Source organism: Epinephelus lanceolatus, chromosome 19 (assembly GCF_041903045.1).
Source record: "Epinephelus lanceolatus isolate andai-2023 chromosome 19, ASM4190304v1, whole genome shotgun sequence".
Classification (NCBI taxonomy): domain Eukaryota; kingdom Metazoa; phylum Chordata; class Actinopteri; order Perciformes; family Serranidae; genus Epinephelus; species Epinephelus lanceolatus.
This window is the reverse complement of record NC_135752.1, coordinates 1083302-1104436: the sequence shown is the minus strand read 5'-3', so window position 1 is coordinate 1104436 and position 21135 is coordinate 1083302. Positions and strand designations below refer to the sequence as shown.

Here is a 21135-nt window from a genome sequence, read left to right as displayed (position 1 = left end):
TAAAAGTGCTTAATTTCAACACTTCTCAGTTCACTGGATTACCGATCTTTTTCAGATCAAAATAGATAGTAGATCAACCACTTACATTAGTCAGAATCGGACCATTTAATGAGGCAATCTAAGCCCAGCCACAGACGTTCAGGCTACAGCAGCCATCTTGCCATGACATACACATAAATATATGAGGTCTGCACACAACTGATTCTGTAATTCAGGAAAATATATGTAACTCCGCTAATATTTGGTTTTACTGTTATTTAGTTCCCTGAATGCCAGATGCATGTAGTAAGGTAGTTTCTAGCATGTTGTAAACAGTACCACTGCATTCCTCATCCTTGAAATTGTAGGATTAGCCACCAGAATTAAGATCTTAGATGGTCTAGTACCTAAGCTACTGGTAAAATAACAAACTGTGGCGGCCATTTTGGAAATGGCTGCCATTGGCGCCATGAGACAAATATGCAATGGCCCTACAGCCAAATATCTTCCTTAGGGCATGCTCTAACAGGGTGCCAAAGCTCATGTTTTTATCATCAAAAGCAAAATGCATTCACATATCTGCTGGAGTAGCAGAGACAGACATACACACAACATCCTTTCATTACATAAATACCCCCCCAGCTGTGTAACTTGGTATGGACAATATTTCTTTTTTCTTTAAATTTTATATACTTTATTAATCCCCGAGGGGAAATTCAATTTTTTCACTCTGTTGTTGATTACACACAGGTCTGAACACACACATGCACAAACAGGATCTATACATGCACTAAGTGGAGAGATGTCAGAGTGGGGCTGCCCATGACAGGCGCTCCGAGTGGTGGGGGGGTTCGGTGCCTTCCTTAAGGGCACCTCGGAAGTGCCCAGGAGGTGAACGGGCACCTCTCCAGCTACCAGTCCACGCTCCATATTTTGGTCCAGGCGGGAACTTAAAAAGGCGACCCTCCGATTCCCAACCCAAGTCCCTATGGACTGAGCTACTGTCGCCCCAAATAAATATTATGAACGTCCTCCATGTAATAACAGAGCTCCCAGTCAAAAACAAGCTGTACATCTATTGTAAAAAGTATATTAAAAACCGATTCCCAATCAAACTCCGAGTGTGGCCATAAATTTTCACAAATAAATGCAAATCTTAATTCAATCCCAGGTCTGACTGCTGTCGTGTTGTTGGCTATTTATTTGAGATAGTGGTAGTTAGCTGCTTAGATCAGGCATAACACATAAAAATGTTAATACTTTTGTCAGTATGGACATGGCTACACATCGTTAGCTCTGTTAGATTCCCCACAGTTCAATCTTTCAGTTCATTTTACTGAGACCACCCAGATAAGAATAAGAATAAGAATAACTTTATTCATCTCCAAGGGGAAATTCAATTATCTGTCAGCTTGTCAAAGAATTATAAAGCCTGATGGCTGTTGGTATATAGGATCTTCTGTATCTCTCTGTCCTGCATCGAAGAGAGAGGAGCCGTCCACCAGTTTTTTTGGTCCATCAAGGTGTTGTGGAGTGGATGATCTGGGTTGTTCACGATGGCCTCGAACATCTTCAGTGTGCATCTCTCCACCACCTCCTCCAGTGTGTCCAACCTGACTCCAATCACAGAGCCAGCTCTTTTGACTAGTTTGTCCAGCCGCCTTGCATCTTTGTGTCTGATGCTTCCTCCCCAGCAGACTGCAGCATAAAACAACACACTTGCCACCACAGACTGATAAAACATCTGCAGCATCTTACTACAGATGTCGAGAGATCTGAGCTTCCTCAAGAAAAAGAGGCGGCTCTGCCCCTTTTTGTAGAGAGCGTCTGTGTTTAGGGACCAGTCCAACTTATTATCCAGGTGTACACCTAGATACTTATAGCTTGGCACAACCTAGATGTCCACCCCACAGGTATTCACTGACTGAAGAGGGGCCTTGGACCTGCGGAAATCTATGATCATTTCCTTGGTCTTTGAGGTGTTCAGGAGGAGACAGTTCTTGTGACTCCAGTCACTGAAGGCTTTTATCAGGTCACTATATTCAGATTCCTGCCCATTCCTGATACACGCCACAATAGCAGTGTCATCCAAGTATTTCTGGATGTGGCAGGACTCAGAGTTGTATTTGAAGTCTGCCGTGTTCAGTGTGAACAGGAATGGAGCCAGGACAGTCCCTTGTGGAGCCCCCGTGCTGCTCATTAATGTCCCAGAAACACAGTTCCCCAACCTGACATACTGTTGCCTTCCTGTCAGGTAATCGGTGATCCAGGAGATAAAGGAAGGATCCACTGCCATCTCTGTGAGCTTGTTTTTGAGTATGTTGGGTTGGATGGTGTTGAATACGCTCGAAAAATCAAAGAACATGATTCTCACATAAGCGCCAGGTTCCTCCTCAAGTCTCAGTAGGCGTAGAATCAGCCGCTCCAAAGTCTTCATGATGTGCGAAGTGAGGGCTACTGGTCTGAAGTCATTAAGTTCAGCTGGACATTTAATTTTTGGTAACGGCACAACACAGGAAGTCTTCCACAGTGCCAGCACCCGCCCCAATTGTAGACTGAGGTTGAAGATCTTGTGGAGAGGTTGACACAGTTGGACAGCACAGTCTTTGAGGAGCCTTGGACACACACCATCTGGGCCAGCAGCCTTCCCAGAGCAAAGTCTTCCCAGCTCCAACCTCACCCCATCTCTGTGACAGACAATGGTGGAGGCACAGGAGTAAGCGGGGGGTGGCTGCCACATTGGAGTTGTACACAAGTTGTGGAGGTGATGGAGGAGCAGGTGAAGGAGGAGGAAGAGGAAGAGGAGGAGGAGGAGGAGCAGCACTGGAAGTGGGAGTGGCTGCCGTATTGAATCCATTGAAGAACTGATTAAGTTCATCAGCTCTTTCTGCATCACCCACCACTGGCTGTCTTGTTGTTGTAACCAGAGATGGTTGACACCTCTCCACATTTCATGGATGTTGCTGTGTTGTGGATTCCTCTCCAGTTTCTTTTTGTATTCCACCTTTGCCATCTTAAGTCTCTTCTTCAACTCATGTTGCACTTGTTTGAGCCGTGCTTTGTAACCATCTCTAAAAGCTGCCTTCTTCTCATTGAGGATTGCCTTTATGTCACTGGTAACTTACTAAAAGCTGAGTAGCAAAGCATTTCAAAACAGTTACTTTGATTAGCCAGTTAGCCGAGGCCTACAGCTAAGCACTGGGTGTACAGCCTAACTTAGCTCTTACAGCCATCTACTCCACACTTCAGCATTTGGTTATAGCTTCCTTGTTTGTTTTTAAATAACAACTCACAAAGCATACTTAGAGGTTGTGATTCTGATTCTCCAGATTTGCCCAACAAAGTGAACTGCCTCGTTTTTCAGGAGTAACTGCTGTGAAAATCCAGCTGTAAACTGTTGCCAGTTTGTGAAGCAGTCCTCAGGAAAATAGAGGGAACACAATGAAATGACCGGGTTTTATTGATGAAGAATAGTGTAAAAAATAAATCCAACCACTTATTCTTCATCTCTTCTTCATTTGGCAGTCCTAACAAGGGTAATTTGCAATCACACTAAAAAAGTGGCACGGTGGTATGGTGGTTAGCACTGTCGTCTCACAGCAAGAGGGTTCCTGGTTGGATCCCAGGAGGGAGCCCTTCTATTTTGTTTTTTTAAAAAAACAAATTTTATTCAACATTCTGCAGGTGTAACAAGGTAGTATTACAGAACCACTATCTTTTCCCCAGTAAACAACTGCAATAGCAGAGAATAATATACAGAAATAATCAGCAAAATGAATATATATTTGTTAAGGAAGAGTGTAAAAGACAGAAAAACAAGAGAAAGCATAAACAACAGCAATAAAAAATAACAAACAAACAAAAACAAGGGGGGTATCATGTGATATATAATCAGCATGTGCTTCCAAGAATACTAGAGTTATAACCAATCATACCATGAAATTTTAGTCCAGTAAGATAGATTGCATTCTTGGAAGTGAGAGATGAGAGGCTGCCAACATCTGTAAAATTTGTCTGTTGAACCACAAATGCTGAATTTGATCTTTTCCAGTTTTAAAAATGACAACAGGTCCCGCAGCCAGGATGTGTTTGATGGGGGCGAGCGACTCTTCCATAGGAGGAGAATCCGACGACGGGCGATTAATGATGCAAAGGAGAGAACATTAGCTTGTTTAGCAGTCATTCTAGCTCTTTCCTCAGGGATACCGAAAATGGCAATTTGAGGTGATGGGACTTATGTCAGCTCTAGTGCCTCCGACTTGAAATTAAAAAAGGGCATAATCAAAACACCTATCACAAATATCAGAGGTTTGGGTAAATCCTTGATAATCTGGCTTTGCTATAGTGGATTCTATGAAGTACCTTAAACTCAGGCTAAGCCTTGTGCAGGACGAGGAATAATTTATTGCGCGTAATGCATTGTCCCACCACTCCTCAGTCAAGATGATGCCCGGTTCAGCCTCCCAACTAGTCTTGATCTTATGCAGGGCTGTGGGTGGGGTTGTCACTGATAAAAGATTATAAATAAAAGAGATATGTCCCTTTGATAAGTCAACAACTGGAGGAAGATGGTCAACACCCGAGGCAGGCGGAGCTTGCGGAAATACTGAGGAGTTGGACTTGACAAAGTTGTGAATTTGAAAGTATCTAAACAAGTCAGACTGCTGAAGGTTGAATGTGGAGCATAACTGTGAAAAGCTAGCAAAGAGATCATCAATATAAAGGTCACCTAGGCAGGACAGGCCTTGTCTGCTCCAGGAAGCAAACTCTGAATCGATCCTGGCTGGTTGAAATAGTTGATTGTTACAGATAGGTCTAGCTAATGGTAAAGAGATCCAGCCAAATTGATGTCTAACCTGCTGCCAAATTCTCAGAGTGTTAATAACCATGGGTTGGTGGAGTATAGTCTAGGTTTGGAAGGCTGCTACATACCAAGGCTTTTAATGACGAGGAACGACATGAGCTAGCTTCTAGGTGAACCCGAGTACTATCTGTGTCCGAGATCCAGAGTGCAAGTTAGCTGCCCAGTAGTATAACTGAAGGTTGGGTAAACCCAGTCTTCCCTGTGATCTTCCCCTCTGGAGGAGAGATTTATGAATTCTTGGATTTTTACCTCCCCATATGAAATTTAAAATTATTGAATCCAATTGACAAAAAAAGCATTTAGGTATTTTGGAAGCACATTCATTTAAATGGATTGTACTCTACCTATAAAAGAGAGAGAGATAGGCTGCTCCATCTTTGTAGATCTGACTTTACTTTGTTTGACAAAGATATAAAATTTTCCTCTTGAAGAGAGTGGATGGAGCTAGTGATGATGATTCCTAAGTATTTAAACCTAGTTGTGGATAGTTTGAAGGGTATACTAGATTGTGGTATTTCACGGGCTAACTGGTTAATAGGAAAGCATTTGCTTTTCTGTATATTTAATTTGTACCCAGAGACGGTGCTAAAGGATTTGAGAGCAGATAAAATATGTGGGATGGAAACTACTGGATCGGAAACATAAAGGAGCAGGTCATCTGCGTACAAGGACACCTTGTGCTTATTCCACGTTCCACGTATTTATACCTGAGAACAACTTATTATCTTTAAGAGCAATTGATAAGGGTTCAATAGTAACAGCAAAAAGGAGGGGGGAAATCGGGCATCCTTGTCGTGTGCCACGCGAGAGCGAGAACTGTGGTCGTTGACTATTGGTACACACAAGCCTGTGGCGAAGAATATAATAAACGTAAACAGGAAATAAATTTTTCTCCAAACTCAAATTGGTTTAGTATAAAAAACAGATGACCCCACTCAACCCGCATCAAGCAAAATAACCATCTCTGAACTAGACAGATGAGTCGGCGAGTGAATGATGTTGAGAAGTCTCCGTTTGTTTGTATATGAGTGGCGATTTTTGATTAACCCTGTTTGGTCCGTCGAGATAACAGAAGGTAAAAAAGTTTCAATTCTACAAGCCAGGGCCTTAACGAGGAGTTTATCATCTACATTACGGAGAGAAATAGGTGGAAGAACATATTTTAGGATCTTTATCCTTTTTAAGGATTAGTGATATTGATGCTTGGTTGAGTGTTGGTGGTAATTTACCTTTTTTGAGAGTTCTCATACATCTCTAAAAGCAGCGGAGCTAATTGATTAGTGAACCTCTTATAAAATTCTACGGGGTAGCTGTCCAGCCCCAGGGACTTCCCGCTCTGCATTGACTTAATCAGGGGTTAAAGCAAGAAAAAATTTTGTGCCTGAAATGTGGAGCACGGAAGATTTGTGTGCCTGAAATCTGAAATCTTTTCCGGAGCGGGGGGCTTGGTGTTGCGGTCACAAAATGAAGAAACAGAAATGTATGTGTTGCAAAGAAACGTGTTTATTATCAAAACGAACAAAAAGATTATAGCCTTAGTAGTTACTTTTCAGATTAAACTTTTATAGCATAATGAGTTTATAATTACAGATTAAACTTTCAGTGGTTACCAGACTTTTTGACTTATAGCTCCTACATCTCTTTTTTGCCTTGGTGCTATTTATTTTTAGAAGCTAAATCATTTAGGCTGTTTGCAAAATTGTATCACGCTTGATGTGAATTAATCAGGCAGTTACGTCGAAATTTCGCCTCTGGGCAAGCATGTCATCATTGAAATGGATCATATAATGTTGTGGTGGTGACTTTAAAACTTCAGCATAGAGGATTTTTATTGCAACTTTCATTTCTGTCTGGTTTCTGTTACCTTACCTTACCTGCTCCATCTGTGCTCTGTGTCTCAATGTGACATGATGTGAAAGCATGCACAGGTGTCAGTGTTGATTGGCTATCACTTGTGCTGTGTAACCAATCAGAGGAGGCTGTAGGCGGGACACTGTTACAAAGCCCAGTGCAGTGGGGACTGCAGGCAGGAAGGGAGACGGCTGTATCAGAGCCAGAGGAGCAAGTTTTAACATACATTTATTTGATCAGTTGTCGATGAAAAAACGTCTGATGCCGATTATGGTAAACAGTAGGTTGTGTTTACTCGCACACTGTGCGCCTAAATCATTTTCCCGGTTTGCACATATATATATATATATATTTTTAGGGGCAAATGCGAGTGAAATGCTCGCACTGCAGAGCACTTCTGCCCGTGCCGGAAAGAAACTTCACCACGCCGGAAATCCGGCGCTGTGCTGGAGACCTTTAACCCCTGCTTAATGGCACTGGTTATTTCACTGACAGTTAGCGGTGTCTCCAGTTTTTCCCGATGTTCTAGTGTTAATTTGGGAATGCCATTGAAGAAATTTTGGATGTCAACATCATCATCAGGTGAGTCGGATTTATATAGATTAGAGTAGTAGGTTTTGAAAGCCCTGGTAATTTCATCAGGGTTCGTTGTCGGTAAACCTAAAAAATTTATAATTTCAGATATTTGTTGTGAGTAGGCGTGTGCCGGTTTGAAAATTTTCCAACCGGTTTGATTTAAAGCCAAATATCTAACCAAACTGATATATTGAATTATATACCTAATTTTACCACTGGGGGTCGCATGTGAGCCATTTTTCCCAATAAAAGCCCATTATAGGTGTAATGCGCTTCCAATCCACTAGGTGGCGGTAATGCTGTATTAACCGCCAATACACACAAGGTTACACAAGAAGAAGCAGAAGGACACCAAGACGTTAGGGCAAAGACGGTGGATAAACCAGTAATAATAGTAGTAATAGTACAGTATAGTATATACTGTATAGTACAGTAGTAATCCAGTATCTTTGGTTAGGTCAACAAAGTGAATGACTGCTGACTCCCTCGCACTTTTCCCCGCCCCCAGTGAAATTTGATCTCTCGCAGCAGCAGCAGACAGCTGAGCGGAGTCGGAGGCTGTCTGTGTGAAAAGCCCACCCCCCCAACACACACACACACAGTTTATCCAGTTGACATGAATTAAACCGGGTGGGGCTCTTAAACCGGACTGAACCGGTTAAATCGGAAATCGGCACAAGCCTAGCTGTGAGGCTGTCCTGCCCTTTAACCAATGTGCAAGAGGGCAACCAACCTTATCCCCATGTTCATGTAATATTCCCCTGGCTTTAAGTAGCATCTTATCTGCGTCTCTAGTGGACAAGAGATTGAACTCGGTCTGGACAGCAAGTCTCTCCTTGAACAGCTCTCGAGATTGTAATATGGAACATCGGCGGTCCACATCTGCTATCGCTGCTAAGAGCTCTCCCAGTCGCCTTTTCTGTGTCTTGTTAATGTGAGCAGTATATGAGATTATTTCACCCCTGAGAAAGGCCTTGAGTGTTTCCTATAATAACGATGGGTTTCTACAAAAAAGCCAATTGACTTACAGAATTTGCCGTCAGACAGAAGTGTAGAATCCAGTCTCCAGGTGCGGCATTCTCTATGTTGGGCTTCAAATTGTAAATCAAGTATCACAGGGGAGTGGTCAAAGTTAACTATAGAGGAGTATTCAACTGATTTTTACAAAAGGCATAAGTGTCCTATCTACAAAAAAATATTCTATACGCGAATAAGCGTTATGGGTATGTGAATAAAAGGAATATTACCTGGTAGTCGGGTGAGAGATTCTCCAAGGGTCGACACTGCCACACTGAGCCATAAAAGCAGCCAAAACTTGTGATATTTTGGATTGGGGGTCAGCCCTATGTTCCCACAGCCCAATGGTCTCACAGCCCTATGTTCCCACATTTCTAAGAATTTTTTTTCACTGAAAATGAGGCCCTATGTTCCCACAGCCCTATGTTCCCACATTTCTAAGAATTTTCTTAAAATTAGGCCCTATGTTCCCACAGCCCTATGTTCCCACAGCCCTATGGTTCAAATAGGCATCCTCCTTCCTTAACGTTTCCTCCATGAGCCTGTGACACCTCCAGAGGGCTGGAAAGTGACTCCACGCATCCCAGGAGCACCCCCTCTCTATGCCAACCTGGCTTCCCAGAGGTATTGATGCACTGCAAACTATGGTTTGCGCCCAGTTGCTGCGCTTCATTCGACTGATCTGACCGGAAGCTAGTCAATGCGAGGCCTCTGTGCTACTTAGTTTAGTTTGTTTATTTAAAAGGACAACGTGCACTTACATTAAATGTTTGCAATAAACAAAGAGATGGTCGCACCAGATTTAGCTAAAAGCTACATTCCATCTGTAGTCTATTGCTACTGGATAATAGGTTGGATGAAACTGGCTACCAAATTGGGAGAAAGGGGGATAAAATCTGATACAAATTTATGAAAAAGGAAATGTGGGAATATAGAGCTGTGGGAACACAGGGCTGTGGGAACACAGGGCTGTGGGAACATAGGCACGCTCCCCTTGGATTGTGTAGCTGTTTTAGAGCTGGATCTGTCTAGACAGGGGTCCATCACACAATTTATGTCTCCTCCAAATATTAACTTGTAGGTACGTAGATCAGGGATTAATGATATAAATTCTTCATGAATTCTACATCATCCCAATTTGGGGCATATACAGAGACAAGAACAACTGGAATTTGGTAAAGAAAGCCAATAACTATGATGAATCGCCCATTGGGGTCACATACAATACTAGAATGGACAAAGTTAACTTTTTTATTCATCAGGATGGCTGTACCTTTGGTCTAAGGTTGAACGTAGAATGAAAAATGTGACCTATCCAAGCCCTACTAAGTCGTTTGTGGTCTGTAGTAGGGGTGCAACGGTACAGGTAGCCCACGGTGCGGTCTGTACCTCGGTTTTTTTCCCCCCAAAATTATGTCTTTATTTTGCTTGTCAGCAAAAACAATGTATAAACACACACCGACAGGAACACCGGAATGTCAGAGAAAGGAAATAGTGAAAATAATAATAAAAATAAACAGGATAATCAGGGGGCAGTAGAGTTGGGCGGTATCCAAATTTTGTTACCGTTAAACCTTCCCCACATTCTCCTGGGGTATACGCTATTACCGTGACTAATTAAAAATCACTTTGAAGGGCTCAGAGGGAGTCACCAAAATGTCGGCTTGCGGCTATATCTCCAGCTAATTCAGAATGCAGCGGCACATGTACTAACAGGAACTAAGAAACGTGATCATATTTCTCCTGCTTTAGCTTCGCTGCACTGGCTCCCTGTAAAATCCAGAATTGAATTTAAAATCCTACTGTTAACTTATAAAGCTCTAAATGGTCAAGCTCCATCATATCTTAGAGAGCTCATAGTGCCATATTATCCCACCAGAACACTGCGCTCTGAGAACGCAGGGTTACTCGTGGTCCCTAAAGTCTCCAAAAGTAGATCAGGAGCCAGAGCCTTCAGCTATCAGGCTCCTCTCCTGTGGAATCATCTTCCTGTTACGGTCCGGGAGGCAGACACCGTCTCCACATTTAAGACTAGACTTAAGACTTTCCTCTTTGATAAAGATAAGGATAAAGATTCTCTCTCTCTCTCTCTCTCTCTCTCTCTCGTCCTATTACTACATCTTGCTAACTCGGCTTCTTCTCCGGAGCCTTTGTGCTCCACTGTCTCTCAGAATAACTCATATCACAGCGGTGCCTGGACAGCGTGACGTGTGTGGTTGTGCTGCTGCCGTGGTCCTGCCAGATGCCTCCTGCTGCTGCTGCCATCATTAGTCATTAGTCATACTTCTACTGTTATTTTGGGCAATTCCAGCGTTATGGATGTTACATTCAGAGAGAAAATTGGAAACTAAGCTCAACACTGACAAGGCATTGATTTGAATTAGAAAACTGAATATACATATTTTAGTTACACTTATTGGGATAAAGATAAGCCTGCAATATGAAATGTTTTGACCCTTTGGATTTTGAGAGAAGTGACAGAATACCCAGCGTTATGGATGTTACAGAAATGGACAAGCTTTTCAGACTCACTGAACACATGATGAAAACTCTGTGAATTGTTCTTTCAAAGACTAACATGTTTAATATCATTTTGTAGGGAAGGGTTTGAGGTACCCAAAAAGCACATTTAGGAAAACTTTTTTTTTTTCCTGTTAAGGAAAGAATCACAAAAAAAGTGCCGTTATGGATGTTACATTTTTGCGTTATGGATGTTACACGTCTGAAATAGACAAAAAAACAATCAAAAATAGGGCTTTACCCACATGTGTTTGACTTCAGTGGCCCATTTAAAGGGTCAAACCAGTCTGGATCTATGTTGTAGTCTGAGAAATCATTTACTCTACTACTGATCGATTACATACCGGTAGACTACATAGTAGGCGTTACCTTTTTGGATGCGACTGACTGGTCATAAATCACCTCAGAGTGACAGCTGTCAAGTGAATTTTAATAATGCGCGAGTCGAGATGACAGGCAGTACACCCATTGGTCTTTTCTTAGAAACACAGAACATGAATATTCTTAAGTGCATCAATGAATACAACACATGCAGTTGGCAATTAAGGAAAATGCAGTTTTTTATATAATTTTTTAAATGATTTTTATGACCAGACAGTGCGATTTTTTTTTTACTACCTAATGTTCTTTGTCTTTTATACACAAAGTTAAACATAATGCTGACTATGGTGTGTGTGTATAGAGAGAGAGAGAGAGAGAGAGAGAAATGTCGTTCTACTGATCAAATAGTTCTGAGCTGTTTTTTTCAGATCTTCATTTACTTTAATGAAGACGAACCAAAAAAAACCCAAAAAAACGGACGCGTGTCGCATTCAGCTCTAACAAAAGCACCGCGTCTGTTATGAATCAAGTTTACCAGAATCTCTACTGACTATAAGTAATTACAAACCGATGTGAGAGCGAGCTGAAGAAAACCTAACCGGTACTGAAGAGAGATGAGACGTGACCTGTCAAACGTGAGTGATTGACAGAGAGGTTGTCACTGTGTGTGTGTGTGTGTGTGTGTGTGTGTGTGTGTGTCAGCGGAGCGGGGCACAGCTGCAGTGACCGTGTGTGTGTGTGTAGGGGAGGTGCGCTGTGTGTGACTGGCTTATCACAGAATGTGGACATGGTCAGCTATAGGATTTTCATTCATCACGAGCACAGATAATGACTCGTATTACATAATACTCATACTCGTCAAAAGTGCTTTATCCGCACCGGATACTCGCGGGCTCAACCCTAGTAAACAGCGAACAAGAAGAGCAGTATTATCGTGAGAGGCTACCAGCGTATTCATGTGATACAGTAACATTTTTCACATGTCGGCAGCCCATCCCTGCAAATAGCTCATTCAGGATGATAGTAAACACTACACAGCGAGCCACAAGAGCAGTAGGTTTAACAGTGGGGTGAAACCATTAATGTGATACAGTGTAATCAACATTCACACATGGACCGGGGTTCATATGATCGACTCTACAATATGTGACGTCCGTCACGGTAACGTCCGTAGCGCTCGGAAATAATACAAAAAATAAGACCAGGATGACAACTGTTGCTAATGTCATCTTCCTAAAAGTTAGCTTTGCTTAGAAAGTTTGGCTGACATTGCTTTCCAAATGCATGTTTTATGACAACTTTTCCTAAAAAATGGACGTTACATGAGTTGTCCCATAAACAGGCATCATAACAGCACGTTCCACCGGCCAATGGAAAGACACAAAGTACATAACTGATTTACATATTGATACAACAGCCCTTCCTGATAAAAAGTGAGGTTAGAAGACATCTGTAGGTGATTTTTTTTTGCCATTCTGGCCATTCAGAAAGTCATACAATTTTGTTCACTGAAAAATACATTTTTATATTATTGTGTCTCCTCATTGTAGTGAGGAAAAACATGTATTTGCATGAATATTGTGATCAAATGTATTTTGTACTTCAAAATATAGACCTTGATGATACATTTTAAATGGGTTTTGTTATAAATATGGCTACTTTATTTTTTCATGATGAGGCTGACATTTGCATGGAATTGCCCTTATACACATATGATTATTGTCACACCTGTATACTATCAGATATTAATATATTATTATTAATTATATTATTATTACTTTCATTAATGTTGTTGTAAGCTACTGTCATTACCGTCTGTCCTCACATCTCTCTCTGTCTCTGTCTCTGTCTCTCTCTTTCTCTGTCTCATTGTGTCATACGGATTACTGTTAATTTATTATGCTGATCTGTTCTGTACGACATCTATTGCACGTCTGTCCGTCCTGGAAGAGGGATCCCTCCTCAGTTGCTCTTCCTGAGGTTTCTACCGTTTTTTTTTTTTCCCTGTTAAAGGGTTTTTTGGGGAGTTTTTCCTGATCAGCTGTGAGGGTCCTAAGGACAGAGGGATGTCGTATGCTGTAAAGCCCTGTGAGGCAAATTGTGATTTGTGATATTGGGCTTTATAAATAAAATTGATTGACTGATTGATTGATATCGTTCAGAAACAGAATAACAAACATTACACAGGCCTAAGAATAGGGATGCACCGATCCACATTTTTTCACTTCCGATCTGATCCCGATACCTGAATTTGGATATCTGCTGATACCGATACTATTCCGATACCAGTGCTCTGTTTGCCTTAATATTATTATCATTATTATTGATTTTATATGAGGCTGTAATAAACTCCTCTCTACAGGCAAGTATAATATGTACATATGTATGCATGTATGTCCCAAAAGGCAACTTGAGGTAAGTATAAGGTCAGAAAAGGAGGTCAGAAAAGCAGGAAATCCTGTTCACAGGAAAAATCCCATCCTGAAAACAAATATGCAACTGTAAGGGTTTCAAATTGATTGTCAATATTTATTAAATTCCAAGACAGTGTTAAACTACTAGTGCAATATACACTATCAAAAAACAAAAAAATACCTGTCATATTAATCTGAACAGCACAGATACAAATCAAGTAGACACTACTATGTAGTAGTGTTGTCATGGTACCAAAATTGGGACCCACAGTACGATACCAGTGAAAGTATCACGGTTCTGAGTAGTATCACAATACCACAGTGAAAATGAGGCAGATGTGCCTTTTGTCATTTCTAAAAAGATAAATCACTTTTCTATAATACATCAATGATATTTCAATAGAATAAATTACTTACTGACTTATTCATACTTCAAAAACAGCATCAATAAGTGATTAACATAGGGGGGATCAAAATAAAATATATAAATAAAATAAAAATCAACCAAAAATCAACCAGCCACCCTCCTCCCCTGACAAGTAAAGAACGGTCCCTTAAGTGTGGTGAGGTTTGTGAAAATATGAACGGCTCGTTTCTCCTCTGACACGTCACATACCTGTGTGCCGCCATGGCTCGGCTGTTCAGGTACATTTGGGCAGTCATGACACCAACGAAGACTTATTGGACCTGGACCCGGGCTTCTCCATCGCCGGTAAGCCGTTATCTTGCGCCGCGGAGCACTATGGCCGCCGTATTTGACCGCCGTATTCCTGTCTGTGACATAGACAGAGCTGTCTGTATGGCCCGTTCAAGCCACAACCGGCAGGATTTGCCTTTAGTTTCTGCTGCTGGTTGAAATCTGTACTTGCACAGCGTGCTCCTGAATGATTTCTTTTGCTCACACAAAACTATTTTTAGTCGCAAATGCGAGTAAAATGCTCGCACCGTAGAGCTCTGTGGAAAACAAATCACTGTAGCATATATAAACGTTATTGGACAGCGTATGGACACTCACCCTCTTGCGATTGGACTTTGAACTTATTCCACAGTAGTGGTACCTGAGGTACTCCAACATTATGGTATCATATGTACCGTTGCGTTTTAGTACCGCAGTCTACCGTTGGTACCAGTATACCGTGCAACACTACTATGTAGCAATCATCATATCATTCCAGCAGACAATGTGAAAGCACAAACACAGCTGACGGATCGGAAATTTCCGCAGGTGGATTTCTGATCTGTGAATTACATTGGTATCGGAACCCGATACTGATACTGGATCGGATCGGCCCCAACCCTACCTAAGAATACTGAAAAATAACAACAAAACATGTACAACATTAACCCTTTGGGCCCTAGGCGTTTTTGGGGTATTTTTACTGCTTTTACTTTTAAGCTCATATCACAGTCAATATAAAGGCTACATACACATGCTATGTCTTGTTTTTTTCAGAGCAATATGGGCTAACCAGATTTGCCATCATTCCATGTCCTTCTATGTGCCTGTATTTTTTATATCAATTAAAAAAAAACAAATCCATTTTACTAAATTCTTACATTTGTACATGTCTCTCACCATAGTAAGTTGGAAGTAGACATATTCTGCCATATATGAAGAGGGGAGACTCTCTGGAATCTGGCAATATAAGAACCATGATGGTGGGACATTGTCATTTCACAGGTGTCCAAAAAATGTGGTTTTATGCCAGGCGGACATGATTGCCAGTATTTTTTCATTATTGCAAGAAATTCCATTGACTCATTCACAAGTCAAAAATGTATTTTATCTGTAAGTAACATGCAATATTTACATCTAAAATAATAGAAAAATAGTCAACCAAGTGCAATGATGTCCTCCAAGATAATATTTGCAACTTTGTTTGCAGTAAAAAAAAAATCTGGACGTTTTCTTATCGACATGATCTTGACTTACTTCTCTGTGCTCCGTGCTGCTCTTTGACCTGGGGGGTATTCCATCAACGTAGCTAAGAATATCCAGACGAAGGTGTAATCTTGAAGTTTGACTAAACGCCAACCAGAGTTAGGTATAACGTGTTACGAAGTACTTTGATTACCTTCTGCAGTAACGAGTAACCTAACGCATTAGTTTGCTGTTTGAGTAATCAAATACTTAAGTACATTTTCAAACAAGCCATCAGTTACTTCCGTTACTTTTAGAACGCTGGTCCTTCAGCTCCGAAACAGCAACGGCTGTCGTTTGGTTCTAATAACGGAGATAACGTTAAACCTATCAGTCTGAAAGAAGCCACGGAGCTTGTGGCTCGCTACGTGGTCAAAGAAATGCTGCCGTTGTCTACGGTGGAGTCTAAATAGGTGGAGTTGGACTCGCTGACAGACATATTTCAGACTCAGGACTTGCATTATGCCTGGTACACGCTACACGCTGGTACTCACCAATTATCCCCGGTCGTCTTTCAAGGCGTGTGTGATGTTATCGGGTTATTCTTGTCCTATTTTTATTACTTTCACTATTACTTGAGTCACTGTGTCTGTTCATGTGCCAGCCGACATGTTGTTGTAGTCACCTAAAAGCGTCAGCAGATGGCAGGAGCTACATTTGAAGCGCCATACGTAAACTGTCAAGCTACTGTATCTTCCACAGGAAGTTCTGACAAATGTTTCAGAATAAAAGCCTATTTAGAAAGTGGAGGGATTCTCTCAGCCGAGGTTATGAGGCTTTTAATTTGAAAAAGTGTTGAGTTTGAAATGATGGTGCGATATGTTAACTTTACAAAGACAACAGAGGGATTAATAAATAACGGACCGTCTATAATGTAGTTTGTTTCAAATGAAGCTGGGAGCCTCTGCAGTTGTGGTGAGTAAAAGCCCCGCCGCTATTTGTTAATGTTATTACTTTATGTCCGACCGTGAGGATGTACCATTGTTTGCTAGCTTGATGCTAATGACAGTAACGTTAACTCAGCGGGTTGACAAAGTGCCTCTGCTGTTTCACACCATCATTTCCCCCTTTTACTCTGTGTGGTAACATCCCTAGAGGAAATATTAAAAACGCTGGGGTATTGTTGTCATACGGTTGTCTACGGCAGCAGATCGTTCTGTGTTTCTACTGGTCAAAGTGACGACTGTGATGGGAGAACTGGATCTCAGTGAAGGGCAAGTGGTCCATAACTTTAATTTTGGAGACAAAAAAATGTAGGCTTAGCGCCCTGTGGTCCATTGCCCAATAGGAAATGTAGAATACTCAAAAGTACTTTAAAAGTGCTTGAGTTACTTTTTTCAGGGAGTAACGTTGGAAGTACTTTTAAAGTAACTGAGTTACTTTACTCAGGGAGTAACGCAGTAACATACTTTGATTACTTTTAAAGTAACCCTTACCCAACACTGAAGCCAAATCCCAATCTAGTGCCAACCCATTCCATCAAGTGAAATCAGCTGGCTCCGACTGACGCTAATTCAAGTCTCACCTGTTAAGCCTCAACTCATGCACGCACCGAGGGAAAATAAGTCCAAACTAGTCGAGTGCCGAAAATGTTGCAAAATGTCAAAAAGCAAAGGAAAGGAGCGAGCTGAGGCTTTTTGTGCGGCGGAGCAAACGCTCCTCATGGAAATGTATGAGGACTATAAGGACATAATTACGAAAAAGGCAATACTGCAGCAATTAATGAAGCAAGGGAGGTGGCGTGGCAGAATACTGCCGACAGGCTAAATGACAAAAGTGACAAAGAAAAGAAAATTCAGCATTTCAGCATAATATCATGTTATATAAATCCTGCATCAAAGGGACAAAATATATGTAGATAATAATGTTGCACGGTATACCGGTACTAAAATAGTACCGCGGTACTAGAGTATTCCAAACGGTACTATACTGCATTTAGAAAATACCAGTACTTTGAAATTGAATTAATTCATTAATTCAGTCATCCAGAGAATCTCAATGCTGAATTTATTTTACTCATTCATGCACACAAACGCCTTTCTTGTTCCTATTGGAGCACAAATATTGCGCAAGTGGTGTGTATAACAACACCTGTATCAACATTCGCAGCTGGCGCACGTGAAAAAAGGCAAGAGAAAGTCTGAATCACAAAGGGAGACAACACGAGACAACACAAACTTGGTGGAACATCTGAGTTACCAAACCGTGAAGTCCGTACCGAGGTACTTACCGAACCATGATTTTTTTGGTACCGTTACACCCCTACTATTTATTGTTCTAAAGGTTTGTATCCAAAAGGACTTTTCCTTAGGAAAAGTACCGAAAAGTATCGAAATTCATATTGGTACCGAAACAAAGATTCAAATAAAACACAAGAAGTTTGTGCTCTAGAGAAAGGATCAACACTCAGTGAAAAACCTAAGCCCTATGATAAGCTAATATGGCAAGGCTTAACTATACAAACCAATGAGCAGTGATAACTAGCATGTCTTTGGGGTCATCGGGTGGGAACCTCCTTTCACCAGTGTTTTGTCTAGTTGGTCCCACGACACCTCCAGGAGGCTAGACAGTGATCTCTAGCGTCCCAGAGACACTCCCCTAATGCCAGGTCTCGCTGCTCCCTTCCCTGCACCAACCCAATAACCTCCTTTACCTTACTTACGTATGGTTTCTCAGCCCAAACAGCACTGCCGCCTTCAACCAAACCCAGGCTCCATACATGCGAGCTCTAGGTAGAAGCAGGGCTGATACTACCTTTCCTAGCACATTCACCATACTCTATTTCACACGCTATATAGCATAACTCCAATATAAGCTAAAGTTAAAGGAGCTAAATGAACTTACAGGATCAGCAAACACACTCACCTTGCCGCATGGCCTCAAACAAAATGGATTCAAATAGGCCACTCCCACACTTAAATAAACATCCTCTTCCTGGATTTCCTCCTTACTTACACATGGCTTTCTCAGCCCAAACAGCACTGCCATCTTCAACCAAACCAAGTCTCCGTACATGCGAGCTCCAGGTAGAAACAGGGCTGATACTACCTTTCCTAGCACATTCACCATACTCTATTTCACATGCTACATAGCATAACTACAATATAAGCTAAAGTTAAAGGAGCTAAATGAACTTACAGGATCAGCAAACACACTCACCTTGCCGCATGGCCTCAAACAAAATGGATTCAAATAGGCCACTCCCACACTTAAATAAACATCCTCTTCCTGGATTTCCTCCTTACTTACACATGGCTTTCTCAGCCCAAACAGCACTGCCATCTTCAACCAAACCCAGTCTCCGTACATGCGAGCTCCAGGTAGAAACAGGGCTGATACTACCTTTCCTAGCACATTCACCATACTCTATTTCACATGCTACATAGCATAACTACAATATAAGCTAAAGTTAAAGGAGCTAAATGAACTTACAGGATCAGCAAACACACTCACCTTGCCGCATGGCCTCAAACAAAATGGATTCAAATAGGCCACTCCCACACTTAAATATTTCCTCTTCCTGGATTTCCTCCTGAAAGGAAGTGGATCTCTCCACCTGATCTCAAGGAGTTATGTGCCCTGTTTAGTAGTTCCCCCTGCTGGCCCCCAACTGACATTATTTCTTCTCTTATACATAAACTGGCTACATTTTATTGCTTCATCTGACATTTCCCTCACTGTCTTCCTCAAACTCTGTCCCTGCACTCCGAGTTCCCCCAGGAGCGAGACAGCTGATCTTGCTATGAATCCCCTACACCCCACTTCCACTGGACAAATCCTAGTTTTCCATCCTCGCTGCTCAGCTTCTGCTCCTAAGTCTGCATATCTAAGCTTTTTTCTTTCATAGGCTTCTTCCACTGAGTCTTCCCAAGGAACTGTCAGCTCAATGAAATAAACTATCCGTTGACTCACTGACCACAACACTAAGTCAGGCCTCTGCCTGGTACAAACTATTTCCTGGGGAACAACAAGCTTTCCCCCTAAATCTACTTGCATTTCCCAATCACAAGCACCTTCTAGGTGGCCACACTCTTGCCTCCTCACTAACTTATCTCTTCTGTGTTTCTCTCCCTCATGGACAAACTGAACTACTAAACTCCTATCCTTAACACCTTCTGAATTCACCTGTCTTCGTTTCCCTTCGACGCCTACAGCTAAACATTTCAACACCTGGTTATGTCGCCACGTATATCGGCCTTGTGACAAGCTAACTTTACAGCCTGACAAAATATGCTTTAAGGTTGCGGTACGTGAACACAATGGGCATGATGGGTACTCATTTACCCACAGTTTTAGGTTCTGGGGGGTTGGTAACACATCATGGTAGCCCCTACCAGGAATCTAATACGATTCTCCTCCATACTCCACAGGTCCCTCCAACTGAGCTTCCTCTTCTCTACACTTTCCCAATTCAACCACTGTCCCTATTTAGCCTGGGCCACTACCTCTGCACCCCTTAGCATCTCTTCCTGTCTACGTATCTATTCTACAACCAGCTTTCTTTCTTTCTTTTTTTTTTTTTTTTTTTTTAAGAGATTTTTTCTGGGCATTTTTAGCCTTTATTTGACAGGACAGACAAGCGTGAAAGGGAGAGAGAGAGAGGGAGTGACATGCAGCAAAGGGCCACAGGCTGGAGTCGAACCCAGGCCGCTGCGGCAACAGCTTTGTACATGGGGCGCCTGCTCTACCACTAAGCCACCGACGCCCCACAACCAGCTTTCTTTTATCTTTGAGACCTGCTTTATTCCATACCGGTTTGCCTGAGCCAAGCCCCAGGCCTCCCCGGCCAAACTGAACATTACCTACAATCTCTGCATGTCTAAGAGCTGCCTCTGCCTCCTGAATTGCCGATCTTGGGTTCCACTTCCTCCCCTTGGTTGGATTTGGAACCACACTCCTAACTACCACGTCCTTACTCCCAGATAACAGCAGCTCTGTCCTGACCTTGGTACATTTAAATTTCTCAGTTAAACTAGATACTGGCAGCTGAAGTATCCCTTTTCCATACAATGCAACACTACTTAGGCACCTAGGAGCACACAACCACTTCCTAATGTAGGAGCTAACCGACCTTTCAATTCTCTCCACTACGGATATTGGAATTTCATAAATTGACAGTGGCCACATTAACCTAGGATATAGCCCAAATTGCAAACATCACAACTTCAACTTTCCTGGAAGTTCGGATTTATCTATTCTATCCAATCCTTCTGCCACATCTTTTCTAAATTTCACCACCTGTTCCTCATCATTCAACTCCACATTGTACCACCTACCTAAGCTCTTTACTGGCTTTTCCCTAATTGTTGGGATTTCCTCATCATCTATGACAAACTTCCTGTCACTTAACTTCCCTCTATGTATCGAGATGCTTCTAGATTTACTAGGCTTGATCTTCATGCTGGCCCACTTTAGGTTCTTATTTACCTTCTCTAGTAGCCTCTTTGTACATGGCGTTGTGGTCACCAGTGTCATGTCATCCATGTAAGCCCTAACTGGTGGAAAATGCAACCCGTTCTGTCGTCTCTCTCCACCTACCTACCTACCTAATATCCTGAAAATATGCTTTCACTAAGTTAACAACTACCTGTGGCACTCTGAAGTAGTCAAACGCACTCCAAATGAGGAATGAGGCTATGCGGTACTGAACCAAACGCATTTGCAAGATCTAA

At 41.9% G+C, this 21135-nt stretch overlaps 1 protein-coding gene across 7 annotated transcripts in view; it reads right to left on the bottom strand.

Moving 5' to 3' along the window:
- dennd1a (DENN/MADD domain containing 1A) overlaps positions 1-21135 on the bottom strand; it is a 201118-nt gene that overhangs the window by 167367 nt on the left and 12616 nt on the right. For 2 of the 7 annotated variants that reach the window (XM_078162365.1, XM_078162366.1), the window contains exon 1: positions 14159-14341. The exons of 1 other annotated variant lie outside the window; for it this stretch is intronic. In XM_078162365.1, the coding sequence (XP_078018491.1) occupies positions 14159-14205 (47 nt within the window). In that variant the 5' untranslated portion in view covers positions 14206-14341. Of the gene's footprint in view, positions 1-14158; positions 14369-21135 lie in introns of those variants that run through there. 4 more of the 7 variants (XR_013488182.1, XM_078162368.1, XM_078162364.1 and 1 more) reach the window with 4 other exon arrangements.